The following is a 16,880-nucleotide window of genomic DNA, read 5'->3' on the forward strand; positions in this document are numbered from 1 at the left end:
TTCTACACAAAAAATGTGTGAGATTTACTCAAACCATTGTTTTCCATTCATGGTAGATGGTGCTGTAATCAGCAGATATCAAGTGTGCCTGTTTTTGCAATCAAGGACCAATTTCACTTATTATGTAAATGTAAACCTTTGTGTTCTAGCAGTTGATATTTATGTTCAAAATTTACTTTAGTGTTGGAAATTTGATTGTACAGTACAATATGGTTAGCTGTGTCAATATGTGGTTAGAAACTACATTTAGCATGACCCAAGAGCACTGACATGGATGTAATAGTTTTGTGTTCCCATTGGGATGCTTGATATTGGTGGGTCCCTTTGCTTCTCACCATTGAGGTGATAGATTTCAATGAATATCCATGGCAGGGAGCACCTGTCACTATCACTTCATGGACATTTTATCTCATTACGGTGGTTGTGGTTGTATTCCACCAGTATCTATCTAGTGGCCAGTGTGAGAGTTACATTGGATGGAAACACACACTGAAATCAGTCATCCTAATGGTGGGGTACAAGGGCAGCCACCAAAATAAGCATTCTGATGGTTTGGTGACTCGTCACAATAAGGAACAGGAAACTATGTTACAATACAAGTAGTTTATTTGCCAGAAATGTCAATGTCTACCCATATTATTTGTACTGTACAGTAACATTTTCAACACTCAGGTAACATTTGAACATCAGTATCAACCATTACAACACAAAGTTTTACATTTACATAATAAGTGACTCAAATGAGTTGTATCTTAATTGCAAAATCAGGCACACTTGATATCCATTGATTGAAGTTTCATCTACCAAAAATGTAAAACAATAGTTTGAGTAAACCATAAATATTTTTTGGCATAGAATCCAAGTATGTAATAAAAATTGGGGCTCCCATTTCAAAATACAAAGTTGACCCTGCCCAGATAGGAGGGAGTGTTAGGAGGTGGCCAGCTGTAGCACAGACAGGTGCCCTCTTTTCTAATATTGATTTTGCACCTCGAATATGTTTTTGTACAGTGCATCATTTTCAAGATATTCAGTTGTCTCATGTTAAAACAAACACCCTGTAGGCAGATAAACAATTATTAACAGCTGATATCAATTGAAGTGTTATATTATGCTTATAAAATCTTATATGATCTGTATAATATTATATCCAACATTATATTAGTAGTTAATTACAACTGTGCCTTATTCTTTATATGTGTGGAATTTATTTTTGACTTATAAAGTTTGTTTGTATATAACGTTTGAAGCAGTTTATTTGGTGACATGAAAAAAGATCTTGTTTGCTTCATTAACATGAATGAGGGCCACATAGAGCTGGCCTTGTAAAAAGCAACTAACTCTAAGGTCCATGCCTGCAACACACAGCATCTGGCCTTGTGCTTTGCTTATCGCCATGGCATAATATAAGCTGACTGGGAAAAATACATATTTAAAGAGAAATGGTAAACTGTTAGGAATAAGAGAAATTTGGGGTCGAAAAACTTGATTGCCTGCACCTCTTCCCATCAGAATTTCCACTTCTATGGTCTTTTGTTGGAAAAAAGTAACTTTAAGCCTCTGTCAGTGAAGGGTTCTGAGTAGTAAGATAATGCATGATGCTCTCAATCAGAGTTATTTCACACCTCACTTTTGAAAGGAATTACTAAAGAATGAGTTAAAGACTGTTTTCTCGAGCCCCAGCAAGTCTGATCTCATGATCTTCATTGGAGTCTTGAGACCATGAAGTTCTCAGTTTTTAGCCATTGTGGTGTATTCAGAAAGTCTCATCAATTTTCTAGGCATTTTTATTAAAAAAAAATCAAAATGTAATGAGTAAGCACACAAATCGTAAAGCAAACTTAATAAATTTGTTTTTCCTATTGAAGACTATAAATAAAAACTAAAAAAAAAACAGCATAGCAATGTCATTAACCTTTTTATACACAATGAAAAATCCATATACACTAACAAAGGAAACTCAGTGTTAGTTTGTTTGGATAGGTTCAGTAAATATCCTGTTTGCAGCACCCTGCATTCATATACCACATATTTTGCTTTAATAATATTGATAATCTTTGTAGGTATTCCATATTCTTTCAAGGTATGCAACATGATTTTCCTGTTAAGAGAGTCAAATGCCTTCTCAAAATCAATATACATAAGATAGAGTGTATTCTGCCATTCTGTGCTCTGCTCAGATATTATATATAAGGTGTTGACAACTTTGGTGTCCTCTGAACCCAGCTTGCTTTTTCGTAGTCATGTCTTCTCAGAATCCTAAATACCATTTACCATTAATCTACAGAGTAATTTACTTGGTACAGATGTGAGAGTGATGCCTCACCATTTATTACAGTTGGTGGTATCCCTTTTCTAGGGCAACTTACTAATCAGTTCCTCTTTCCAATCCTTTGGTAGTTTCTTTTCTGTCCATATCTTCTCCAACCATGGATGCAAGAGGTTTATGGTGGTCTCAATGTCTGCTTTAAGCACTTCAGGTGCAATATTATCCATTCCTGGAGCCTTACCATTCTTTATCTGTTTGAGGATTATTTTGATTTCAGCCTTAGCTGATAAGTTTACATTGGTTCTGTCATTGGCATCTGGTGCATTCCATTGTCTCACCCCTCTTCAGGTTGCTCTCTATTAAGAACACAGGAAAAATGTTTTCCCCATCTTCTAAGTTGGTCTTCAGTCATCAACAATCCACCCTCCTAACATTTCACTGGTCTGTTAGAGTTGAAGCTTTTTTTTCCCCCACAACATTCTATTGATGCTGTATAGTTCCTTAGCATCACATCTCACTGAACCGGTCTCTGCTCTCAGAGTTTCTTCATTGATCCACTTTTTCTTACCATACTTCACACTTCTCTTTATTAGCAAGTTGGTACTGTGTACTTGGCTTGTATTCAAGCTATCTGTCACCTTGTTTTACTCACATTCCATTTTTCCTTAACCTCTTTTCTATAAATGATCAAATTCTGCCTACTATAAAACACCAAGTCTTTTTTGGCATTGTTTTTAAAGAAAAGGACCTGTTCACTCAAACTACAAAAGATGTTCTTCATCTTGGCCATTGTATTGTAAACATTATTTTCATCATTTTCCTATGTTTCTTGGAGTGTCTCACTTTGGTTCCTTGCCTTAATACAGAATTCTTCTTCTTTTGCTGTTATTTTAAGTTTTCTCACATCATAGTTTTTGTTCTGTTTACGGCCATGATTTCCAGTCTAAAATTTGCAAAAATGAGGTGATGACCACTACCAACATCCATCAGTGAGCTAATGTTTTTGCTCAGTGCTGCATGATCAGTTTTATTTGCCATTCTGTGGTCCAGGGATGCCTATGTAATGTTATGACAATTCTTGTGTGTAAATACTGTACCTTCAATCACCAAATCATTACCATCACAGAAATCTGAAAATAAAATTAACGTTAAGAAAATATAAGGTTTTGCTTACAGCATGAAAGGTATTGTTATTTTAAATGTTCAATACCTTTTGAGATTACCAGATTTGTTTGAAAACTGAATGTAATATACATGGCACATGGCACAAACAGTATTTTAATATTCATAAGTAATATAATTTGACATCGAATCTCTCATCCATACCTAGGAAGCGTTTATATCTTTATGCACAATGACCAGAAAATAACAGTAATAACTTTCACAAAAGGGAGTAAAAGGATACAGTTGGTATTATTAATTACCCAAAAGTAAAAGAACTACCACATATCACTCATAGAAAAATAATTATGAGGCATTGTTAAATGAAATGACAAAGAGACAAATATTTTATGATTGTCTAATGTATGAACACAGCAAAATTTATGAATGATTAGTAAATAAATAATTTTTTTAAGAATTATACCCTGCTCTTGTGGACATACTTTTAAAAATTCTTGATGCCATAAATATTCTAAAAATACCACCGTTAACTAAACTCATTTTTAAGCAAAAATTCACATGGTTACTAAAGTAAAGTCAAGATTGGATTAAAATATTCTTTTTCTCATAACATAATTTGAGATATCTGCCTTTCATTCAGATCTTATCACCGTTTTCATTTCAGCTCCAAAGAGAGTTATGTCAGTAATTTATGCAGACGATGTAAACACCATATGTAACTGCTGATGTTAATATATAGATTCTAGTTGTGAATCTAGCAGTTTAAATGAAACTGAATTAGTTGCACTGTAATATGCAATGTTGTAAACTCTTCTTGAGGGCCATACACTTTCCTACAATAATTACAGAAGTAATATCCGACATCAATGGCAGAAATTATATTTAAAAATAGTATGACACAAATATAGACAAGGTGCATTAATTGGATGAGAATTATGCTTACCTCTGTTTAATTTCTATTATGATTTGCTCAATTGTGTAATAGAGCAAAATGGAGAACCAGTAATGAAGAACTAAAATTTTTGTTAAAAAACAGCCATGAAAACACTTGAAAAAAACTTTAGTCACCTCCAGAAGACATTACACTAATACCATGTAATACCATTTCTATGCACAATAAGTATGCCATAACAAAGTGAAGTCACTCACTGACTATTAGATCCCATATAAGTACCAAATTGTGGGGATTACGATTACTTAGTTTCACCTTCTCTTCCATATTGCATCAGACATAGGGTACAATCAAATAATTTAGTGTTCCAGTGTGCCTGAGTGTTCATCGAAAAAGATCGTATGCTTGCAACCATGTGAACACAGTTGTTGTCACCTGAGAAGACAGAAGTATCCACAGCATACTCACTATGAAGATGAAGAAGAGCATACCATACATGACACAGTATATCCTGAAACATGAGAGATACATCTTATTTTATTTTGTTGTAATCAATTACTCAAAAACATTTGTCTTAGTATTACAACCTCCAAAAAATGTTGCAAAGCACAGACAATTTTTTTTATTACTTTAATTTACAAATTTCACAGAAATTTCCTGTGTAAGGGAAATGCAATATTGCATGCCCATTTTAATGTCCCACACATGATATGACCTTAATTGTTTCTGAGTCATTTTGAAGTGTATGGGACATTTGTGTAGAGTGGCCCACACACATTGTATCAGGTTTAGGTGCTCCAAGGTGGATGGATGAACTGTGACAGTGGAAACAAAATTAGTGACATACAAATAAACGTTTTATTGTTATTGTGCTGTGATACTTAGCTAATGTAGTACAGTAACTCGTTGGATGTGCTTGTGGACAGATACAACTAAGCAGTGGCCTGTTAAGGCATGCATTACTGAATACAATGTCAACAAGACTATGTCTGTCTTCAGCGCCACACTGCCAATCACTGTAGTAAACACTTGTTCCTATGTGAAGGCTATAGGTGAATCCACATGTCCACTTGTAGACTAAGTCTTGCAGGCCGATCTCCACTATGAACTGTAGCTACAACCAGCAACCCTGGAACTCTAGACAAGAACTGTTGACTGTCATATGCCAACACTGAACATAACAGCCCCCCTCCCCCCACCCCCCACACTCCCCACCAGTTGCTTCCTATGTTCCTATGGCTGCCACTTATCACAATGCAGAAGTCCATTGCATTGGTGGTGGCATAGAGATTGCTGATCGGGCCATGTTTGTGGTTGGCAGCAAACTTCAAAGTTCCACCCATGACACTAGTCAGAAACTGTCTCAGTGTGCCAGCTCTGACTGAGTCCGGTGGTGGGAACACAACACATTTCTTTGCCACTGTATTAAAGGTTCTGTTCCATATGTCCATATATTCCTGTGTCAGAAAACACAGTCTTTTGCTATGACAATGAAAATACACTGCTGGCCATAAAATTGCAACACCATGAATGTGGCACACAACAAATGTCAATTTGGATTGAAGTATACTATGTGCTTAGTTATGACAATGATTTGCAATTTAGTGCAACTGTACCAGTGATTTGAAGTAATGCCACCTACATGTTGTATATAAGGGAAGATTATGCAGCATATTTCTCATTCTAGAATAAAATTTAAATGTCTGTTGTTTATGAGAAGATTGTGTCATGTTTGATGTAAGAAGGAGAAATGTCTACCAGCACATCTTAAAAATCAACACTGACAGAATTATGTCCTGTCAAAACTGTGGTTTATCATTTCACTACCCTGATGCTCACATTGGTCAGGATCCTCTGACTGTCATGTGAATATGGATTGAACAGGTTCAGGAGGACTTAACTCAATGCTACACAAGATTGCAGTCACCCTAATGATTATTGCCCAGGAGAACAGATGTATTGTTTGCTCAGCCACATAGGATCATGCAGCCGCATCATATACCTCAAGTCAGAAGACAGGCTTATTTGTAGCAAGAAACATATCCACATCAACAATGTGATGGTGACTAGTGCACTGAGGATTCTCAGCATGATGTCCATTGTTGACGGTTCCCCTTCATGTGACGGTAGAGACAGACATGCTGACAGTGATGTGTGCAATAACAAAGTTGGACACAGAAGTGGCACCACGCCATCTTTTCAGATAAATCACAGTTCTGTGTACAGCATCACAATGGTTGTATCCATGGGTGGAGGCTTTAAAGAGAAAAAATGTTACTAGACCACATTCATCTTCATTACAGGAAACAGGTATTGTGCATATACACTATGGTAGAAAGAATACATGATTAAGTTTTTAGGTGATTTTGGAGCTATACAGGGTGTAGCATTTTGTTTATAGAGCTGAACCCTCTAACAGTAACAAAAGCTCTAACCCGAATAGCCAGCAGGTTGTACTGAGCTTATATGAAATTGGTACATAATTCCATGATGCTCCAAATCTTTGCCAGAGTTTATCTGTTATAGTTTACCTGGCACAGTAATTGGAGTGCCACTGGCTACACAGTGTGATCTCCTCTAGTTCACATATTTGGGCATTTGGACTGTATCTGTTACGTTTCTGGTATGTTAGGACTGGTGGATGTACCCTGTATTTGGTGTCTCCACAATCTTATTTTTCAAAAAGGTAATGCGTTACTGCTCATTACCCATACTATCCTGGTCTACCTTGATAGACAGAGTGTTCAGCTGCTGCCTAGCTGAAACATCATCCAACAAAAACATTTAGTCACGGATTGTCGAGAGACAGTCACACCACCTCTCAACAGCCTCTGCAGTTGATGAACTCTGACATAGAGTTGGAACAGTGTGAAACATCTTTCATACAAACTCAATTCAGCTGGATGACTAGCTGGATTTGAGCCATTGTCATAGGATACAGCTCTATGTACTAAATTCCATAGCCTGTATACCCCAAACCACTGACAAAATGAATTGTTTGTTCTTCCCTAGTACACTTTATACACAACACAAGAAAAATTTTTTGTTCACAATCCTTCCCGGTGTTGCAATTTTAATGGCCAAAAACTCAGTATAATAAAAAAATTACATTTCATTGCAAGGTGTACAAATATCTCTTATTGAAATTCCCCAAATATATTACTTAATGTTGTGGTGATATTTTGAATCATGTACAGCTAGCTGTTTGAACCATTAAAATCAATAAATTTAACATATGGTATTTTCTGAATTCCTCTGAGTAAAATTTTCCTTATTTTTAGAAAGTAAAAAACAATTCAGTATGTTTTGAATATTGAGGAAAATTAAAACCAATAAGGCAGAGCCACATTGTTCCTTTCCAGGGATGTGAGTACAAAATGTGGGGACACCAGCACCTGTGACTGTCACTATAAAAGGCATTCTTAGAATTTTCAGATTTTGTTGCATTACTTTAACATAGTGGTTGGTGAAGGAAGCCATGACTTACCACATACACCACACAGCAGTTCACATGGTTCAGAGGTAAGTATGCCTTATGCCAGTTCCTTAGAATGAATAGTGTGCATCTTTGAGGTTGGCAAAAGACCACCAGACCCAAAAATTTCCTGTTAAATCTGTTTTATATTTCTGCAATAACTTTACTGTCTGGTTGTTGTGGTAAGAGATGGCTGACTTCACTGTAGTACACAAATTTATAAAATTTTAAATGTTATGTTCAAATCTTGTAGCCAGATGTCTTTAATAGAAGGTGTTTTTACTCTACGCTTGTACCTTATCCCCAGCAACACTTGTGGCTGGCTTTACTGTCTTACTCTGCATCAGCATAAGAACAGTACAGTTCATATTTACTGATTGATGCTCTCAGTGACAGAAATAACAGATTGTGATGCTCACAGTTTATGAGCATAATGTCTAAATTTAATGCCAAAACAAATTGTGTATCAATTTGATAGCTTTGTTTATTTCCATTGCTGTATAGTGTTCCTGAGTGTGAAATATTTCAGATCTCAACTCTCTTATGTAGTTCCAGACATCAGAACAACACAAGTCTTTGAACAAACATGTGACACTGTCAGACAGATAGAGTGTAAAAATAAGTTACCAGCACCTAGTAGCAAACTTGTATGTGTGTAGGAGTTGTATACTTAATACAACTGTGGATACTCTTTCACGTTGCTGGGTGTAAAGGAGGCTGTCACAACTGACGTGAGAAAATTGTCAACAATGTGTTCTGTAACTAATTTCTATCACACATCGATGGTTGCATTTCATTCATTGCTATTACACATGTTACTTTTCCTATCCCATACTCACTAATCAGCAGCCAAGTCTAAAGCTGGCTACTGTGAACAGTGAGCTGTTTGATCAGCTACTAACATATACACTAACCAGCAGTCAATCCCACATCACAGTCAGTGCAAGTCTTCACAGAGTATTTTACTGAATGAACTGCAGAGAATTTCTATGAATAGAGATTGCAGTTTTAGTGTTATATATTTTTCTTCAACTGTAACATATTAAACAAAATGTCAAACTTAGAAATAAAATGATTACTGTTTCACCTGGTAAGTGATTTCATAAGCAATTAGCACAATGTGCAGTAATTGTTAAATTCTCATAACTCAAGAACTGCTACAAAGAGAAGTAGGGCCTGTGATGCACCTCCAGATAAATATCACTGTTGCATCACTGTCTCAATTATGTATGTTAGTTATCATCCAGTGTTCAAATACTTCATAAACTATACAAAACTAAAGCTATCTTCAACTCTTAAGTTTGGTTTGAACACTACAGTGCTTTACTAGGTTGGTCCTATTGAAAGGGCATGCCTGGCTTCCTTTCCCATCCTTTCCTATTCCGATGGGACCAATGACCTCACTGTTTGGTCCCCTCCCCTCAAACCAACCAAGCAACCTATTAGAGGTGAAATTCCCCTCCCTTCCTCCAACTTTCAGACTGATTTACCCTATCAGTTTTGAGTGCTGTGTAGCACACTAAATTCTTAATAATTGTATATATAAATCACAATACTAATATCAATGGAAATAACATTCATGCATAAATGTTAAAAAGTTATTCTTCAGTATAATGGAAGTGTTTCAGCCAGTGAATGGAATCTTGGATAGATGTAGGATTCACAAATTTTTGCTGCACGTAGAAAGATCCCAGTAAATTTCTTGTTACTTCCTAATTTTTTCATTAATGATAAATTACATCTGTCAGATGATTTATTTATTTATTTATTTATTTATTTACTTACATTTTTTGCATGTAGGCCATCAAGCTGATGACTAGCAAACATCATACATAGATTAATATAGATAACACTTACTTACAGTGGTGGTACATACATTCATCTTAATATTCTATTATGTGTTCCAACAAGGAGCATGTAGATTAGAATTCACTGAGTAAATATAATATCATTCATTTTCTAGGAAGTCTTTTAACTCCCTGTGGAATAGCTTTGGTTCACAAGTTTTCAAAGCATGTGGCAGCTTGTTGAACCATATCTGCCCATTAATATAAGGACTATTGTCAGTTATTTTTGCCTGAAGTAGTTACCCTTACTTCTAGTATCATAATTATCTGTATCACTGCACTTATTTACTTTGTTTTTTCTATTCAGAATAAGTATAATAAGTTTATACAAATACAAGGAATATACTGTTAGATATGGTATTTATGTAGGACAAAGGTTTCACAACAGGATTCTCTGGACTTAAGTCCGTGCATTAACATAATGGTTGTTTTCTGTAATACTAATATTCTGTTCAAATGCAGGTCTGCTGCAGAACCCCACAGTTCAATACCATAATTAAGAAATAGATAAACTATTCCATAGAAAACAATTTTTAGGCTATTTTTTCCAACTGACTTATCAGATACAAGCTACTGCTGCTTTTCTCATGTGCAGAAGTAGTGCAGTTTACCCAATGGAGATTTTTGTCCAGGTGGACACCAAGAAATTTAATGTTATCTGTTTCTTCTGATGTAATACCACAAATATTGTTTATTTCAGCCTCATGAAAATCAGTTGTTTTATATGTTAGTAGCTGGGATTTACTGATGGTGTTTAGAGCCCCGTGTAGAAAATGTGTGGTTACTTCTGTCACACCCTTAGTTGCAGCTGAGTGTAATGTCTCCAAGTTTTTTTCATAAAATAAGAGGGAGATGTCATCAGCGTAGGTTACTAGATGTGAGTTGAAGGGTTGTGTCATTTCGTTGACATAAACCAAGAAGAGAAAGGAACCAAGGATCAATTCCTGCAATACCCCCTGCATTATTATACCTCTAGAAGACTGGAAATCTATTACCTTATTATCTATTTTACATGAAAGTTTAGTACACTGTTTGTGATTTGTCAAGTATATGTCTGCTGTCTTCATACCTTGATCTAGGAGGGTTTACACTTTATGGAGAAATACAGCAACTGCAGTAGTTGTGCAGTGATGTTCTTTGTAAAATCAGCAGAGAGCCGAGAAAGGATAACCATTTCAGAAACCTTACTAAAGGTAGGGATCAGTGATATTGCATGGTAGTTTGAAACCTCTTTTGTACTCCCCTTCTCATGCACTGGTTTAACAATGCTTATTTTTAGATTACTAGGATATGTGCTTTCTCTAGTACTACAATTTATGAGGTATGTTAGTGGATCAACTATTTCTTTTATGCATTTTTTAACTACTGCACCATCCCATCCAGCTGAATATTTGTTCTTTAATTTGAGGATGATCTAGCTTATATTATTTTCTTTCACCTCATCAAATTCAAAACTCACTGCTTGAGGGGTGTGATTCAGTATCTCTCGGTACATTTCTAAAGTGTGTGTTGGATTTCCTGTTGATGACATGAAATGTTTGTTAAAAAAGTTACATAATGCTTTTGGTTCTTTTATAATATTACAATCCTGTATAATGCATCAAAATACAATAGCAAAGAAATCTGACCCTACAGTTTTCTGTTTACCATATATTCATTCATTGAGAAGACCAATTGGTTTGGATATCTGACTGCAGATAATTAACCAACTATGTCTTGTTAGTTGTCTGACCTTCAGTTCGGTTAAAACCTTTGTTATTATCTCTGGTACTCTTAGTTCTTGACATTAATGTTATCTAGTAATTCCTTCAGTTTCTTTATTTGTTGTTAAAAATACAGTTTCTTTTATAGTGCAGTCATCTTTTTTATGTACAGCATGTTATAGGTGACTGTGTACTGGGCATTAACAGTAATTCATTTATCACTGTAATATTCCAGAATGGAGAAAGTTAATTTCCACTGCACTGGGAAACTTGGCTGCAAGGCAAATTACACAATCCAAGATTATTCTTGTACCTTTATGCACTAACTGAACCCCCTAAACCAGTTACTGAAGCACTCTGTATCTAGTTATGTTATCTGCATCATATTGTATTAAATTACCTAATTTGCATATTTATGTCTAAAACTATTGCTTGGGTGTACCTTATCTTCCATCAGCATTTTTATTGGAGCAATTCTGTCATATGATAGTGAGTGAGAGTAGAAAAGAGGTGGGGGGAGGGAGGAGGGGTTGGAGACAGGTGGCTGACAGGGCATCAGGTGTGCTAGATAGGAAAGCTGAGGGGGGGAGGGGGAGGAAGCAGTAGGTGCACAGGACAAGGATGCAACCAGAGCTGACGAGTTTGTGCAGCACACAGTGATGATAATATGGAGAAGTGGATTGGGAAGGGGAGATAGAACAGAGAAAGGGGAGAGTGTTGAGAAGAGGGTACAGGTACAGGATATTCGCCGAGATTCCCCCCCCCCCCCCCCCCCCCACACCAGGAATACAGAAAGAAGGACCCGTTGCAAGGATAACTCCTCAGCTCAATGTGCCGCCTTCCATCTCTCTGATGGCTCCATTCATACTTCTATTTATATAAAGCCCACTAACCATCAACAATACCTGGCAGCTGTCTTCCCTTACATGCCAAAAAAATTGCTCTTGTGTAGGCTGGTCATCTGTGAATGGCATATCTGCAGTGATCAGAATCCCTTTGCCAAGGCCTCACAAAGGCCTTCACAGACAGGTATTCTCACAAAATCTAGTCTATAGACAGCTTTCCTGTGCTGCATCCTCACACACCCCTAACCCTCCTACCATACCCAAGAACCTGCTGCAAAGGAGCAGCCCTTCACCACATAATACCATCCTGGACTATCATCATTCTCAGAAATGAGGGACATACTACCCACAATCCTTCCTACACCTCCTAAAGTGATATTATTTTGCTTAAACAACCTACACAATATCCTGGCCCATCCCTAGGCCTCTCCCACTCCTAACCCCTTGTCACATCAGTCACATCCCTGCAGAAGACCCTCAAGCAATACCTACCTGATTAACCTACCCAGAAAACCTACTCCATTCCTATTAGGCCTATCCTATCCCATCAGTGACAGCAACCATGTAATATAATAGTTCTTCTGCAATTTCTGCACAGCATTTTATGTGGGCATTACCACCAACCATCCGTCCACCCACTGAAGGGCCACATCCAAACTGAGTCCAAGAGCAGCGTTGACCACCTAGTGGTGGAACATGCTGCTGAACACAATATGCTTGATTTCAATGGCTGCTTCACAACCAGTGCCATTTGGATTCTTTCATCCCATCACCAACTTTTGTAAACTATGTAATGGGAGTTATCCTTGCAACACATTCTTTGTTCCCATAATCCTCCTGGCCTCAGTCTCCACTAACCCCCAGTACCTACACCTTCTCCTCAAAAGTCACCCCTTCATCTGCTTTGACACCTCTTCCCAATCCGCTTCCCCATATCATCATCATCAACATGCTGCATTAACTCACCAGCTATGGTGCCTGTGTGCTGCATTGCTATCCCTTGCACCTGCTGCTTCTCTCTCCCACATTCCTGTCTTTTACACCTGCTGCCTCCCTTCAGTCTCAGCCACCCTCTCCAGCCCTCCCTTCTGCTCCCTGCCTCTTTTCTACCCTACTGACTCCACCTGACACAATGCCTCACCCCAGTCTACCTACTGAAGTGCAGTTCTGACATTTTATATTCAGATGACACATTGTAGCTGTACATGTGTGTGTATGTGTGTGTGTGTGTGTGTGTGTGTGTGTGTGTGTGTGAGCACGCGCGTGAACTCTGCCTCAAAAAAGGATTTACCTGAAAGTTAGTGAAGTTTTCATTCTTTCTTCCATGTCTTTCAACAAGTCAAGGCTTCCTCTATTCAGTGGGTTATTCCCTTCACTCCTAAATTATATGCATTCTGCAAAAATTTTCCACATCATATTTAGAATAGGAACTGTTTATGTTTGATCAGGTTGGAAACATTATAATTCATAATGTATATTGTTAGTGTAATAAACTGATACAGTGTGCATCCTACCAATGTACATCCACTTTTTATTCATGGAACATGATATAAAATTTTTGAAAATAAATAGATAATAGCATTCCTAATAACCTAAAAATAAATAACAAAAATGGTCAAGTAAAAATTTATTGGTATCTGGAGGAAACAAAATATTTTGCAAATGTAGAAGAGTTACAGACAACTGGCCACTGGACATGTGTTACCATCATGAATCTCAATGAAAATATCATGGATGCTAATTCACATAAAAAAAATATGTTTTCAGTAATCAGTTCTGAAGTGCAATAGAGAAAACAGAACCAAGTACACTAGATGGAAAAATAAGACAGGATGTTAAAATAGTTGCCAAGAAAAACAATCAGTTGGAAGTCTTTCCCACTACCCATGTACCATTATTGTCAAAATGCTGTTATTGACATCTTTGACAATAAATATAATATACTACTAATTACTGTCTTTTATAGTTCTGAAATCATATTGTCAAATTATTGTGAAGATAATGTACTCTCAGATAGTATGCCACCTTGATAATAAAAGTACACTTAGCAATTAAAGTTTGGCTCTCAAAAATGTTACTCAACTGAGACTGCCAGTTACACATTTATTCACTAAGCACAACAGGGTTTAAATAAAAATATAAAGAATTTGTATTTTATATGACTCTTCCATGCCATTTGATTGTTGAATCATGAAATTTTTGCTAGAAAACTGAGGTTGTGTGGAATGAAAATATAGGACAATGTTTAACAAAAGTAACACACAAATTGGTAGTAAAGAATTCATCTAGTGGATAATCTCCCTGTCTGGTGAAGTTATGAATGGACTGTCTCACAGCTGAATTACAAACATAAATTATCATCATTAATTTTGAAAGTAAATTAGGTTCTAATTATAACCAAATTTTAAATTGGATAAGAGAACCCTTTCTGCTCTGTAGGTGAATTTGTTGGAGTAATTTTAAGAAATGTACATCTAATAATTTCACATCTGTAAGTGCTCAGCACGTAAAAATGTGTGTGTGTGCATGTTCAGTTTTCTTTTTGTGATATGTAAATGAAATCATTCAAAACAAAACCTGCTCTTGGGATGTCACCTATGATGTGCAGCATCAAAGGAAACATGATTTTACAAACAAAATATTGCTTAAATTTTAATTTTGTATCCCCAATTGGTAGGCCAACTGCAAACCATTCTAGTGTGATATTCGATTGTAGGATGTTTATCGTCAGCAACAGTAAAATGCCAAGAATACTCAGTTTTTCCAGTAGTGATTGAATTATGACTTAGCAAGCAGACATTGCATATATCATAGAAACATCACATTTTTAAATTCCTACATCATACCTTCCAAGTAAATTTTTATATTCCTTATTGCTTTTTTCATGTGTTTCATGCTAAACTGTATTTCTCCAGATCAATCTGCCATATTTTAGCAAACTATGTATAGTTAAATATAAAATACATCATGTGTTTTGAAAGCTGTTACAGCTCTTACATATTCTGAATATATAACAGAATTTATTAAATACTTAATTCATCAGTTACACATTTTTCTCATTTCCTGAAGTGCTAATATAAGATGTGACACTATGGTGCATATCCATAGTATGTAACACTATACTGCTGGCTCATCATTTACAGTCAAAAACTTATGATCAAACCTTCTTTTTAGATCTTCTGTTAACACAGAGACTTCTTTCTGTAAAGTAACTTCACTGTGTTTTTTTATATAAATATCTGTCTGCTGCTGACAAGTGAGATGGTAGTATCATTTTTAAATATTAAGTATAATAAATACTCTAAAATGAACCCTGTGTTACTTGATATTTACCACTCTTATTTACTAAGAAATATTTTCTATCTTTGTGGTATAATTTATTTCTGCACACAGTTGATAACCACAAAGATAAATGTTAAACAAGTTCATGACAAATCCACAAACACCATAATTCCTTTACTAACAAATTTTGGTACTGGTATATCATATCAAAGACTATGCACAAATTTTAAAATAGCAAATAACCTAATTTGTCATAGGATTAATTATGATCCATGTTTGTACACATTAATAGTACTTCATTGCTACATAATAATGTATCTCCTTTTTTCAGGCTTTTGAAGTTATGGGATCAGAGGATCATCCCCAGTACTTACACATTGCATTAACAGTGTGGTTGGGAATATGGGTATTCTTCCAGGTTGAAGTAATACTCAAAATTATAGAAAAGCACAAGGTTAGTTTTCTATTAGATGCAGGTTTATTACAAGGGCCTGTGATTTATTATACAGCCTCCTTGAACAAACAAACTATTAAAGTCTTAATGTAAGACTCAAGACTCCAAGACAAATGTGCTTTAGAAGGCAGTTATCATTATGCTATTTAGATCCTAAAAGCAATACCTTCAAATATTCTTATAAAAATTTTAGTCATTTATGCCACCTAGCAGCAAAAAAAAGGCAAAAGGCAATCTGTGAAAGTTTCAATACTAGTTTCCTGATAGATTCAGATACTAAAAGTAACTGAAAATGTTCCCCAACATTTCTAGCCTGAATTCTGTAGCAAATTTTCCAACCAGTTGCACAGGCAACCAATACTCTAAAATTTTTGTAGATGAACTGTTAATCAGTGATATAAATGTTTATCCAGTGTCACTGGAGGCAGAGGTCCAATGTGGAGTGGATTGATGGCAGGGTCTGAGCAGGCACAGGGGGTTGGGGGGAGGGGGGCAGGGGCAAAGGGGTTTATTTGTTATTGGAATCTCCACCATTAGGTGCATTATGGAGCCCCTTAGGCAGATAGCAGCCAGGGCTTGAAAGAAAGCCAATGTGCAATCAGTATTCCTGCCAAGGGGCCTCATGTGAGATGTGGAGGCAGCCTTGCCAGCGGCTATTGAGCATGCAGAGTTCAGTGATCTGCAAGTTGTGGCTCAGCTTGCCACCAACGATTTCTGTCGTATGGGTTCTGAGGCCATCCACAGTTTATACAGGTAGTTGGCTGAAGTGGAAAAGGCTGCTGGCCTCATGCATGGGATGCAAGCAGAACTCACAATTTGCAGTATTGTTCCAAGAGTTGATTAGGGTCCTTTGGTTTAGAGCCAAGTGGAAGGTCTCAATCAAATGATTTGTTGACCCTGCAATGGTCTTGGCTGCAGATTTATAGAGCTTCATTATCAGTTGGGGATTTGTAGGACTCCCTTGATAGATCAGGAGTGCACTATGCAAAGG

The 16,880-nt window shown here is 36.5% G+C and overlaps 1 protein-coding gene across 1 annotated transcript in view; it reads left to right on the plus strand.

Moving 5' to 3' along the window:
* Positions 1 to 16,880, plus strand: part of LOC126469548 (metal cation symporter ZIP14-like) — a 216,535-nt gene that overhangs the window by 165,995 nt on the left and 33,660 nt on the right. The window contains exon 5 of the mRNA XM_050096666.1: positions 15,767 to 15,889. Coding sequence (XP_049952623.1) covers positions 15,767 to 15,889 — 123 coding nt within the window. The remainder of the gene's footprint in view (positions 1 to 15,766; positions 15,890 to 16,880) is intronic.

The sequence above is a fragment of the Schistocerca serialis genome, chromosome 3, assembly GCF_023864345.2.
Source record: "Schistocerca serialis cubense isolate TAMUIC-IGC-003099 chromosome 3, iqSchSeri2.2, whole genome shotgun sequence".
NCBI classification, from domain to species: Eukaryota; Metazoa; Arthropoda; class Insecta; order Orthoptera; family Acrididae; genus Schistocerca; species Schistocerca serialis.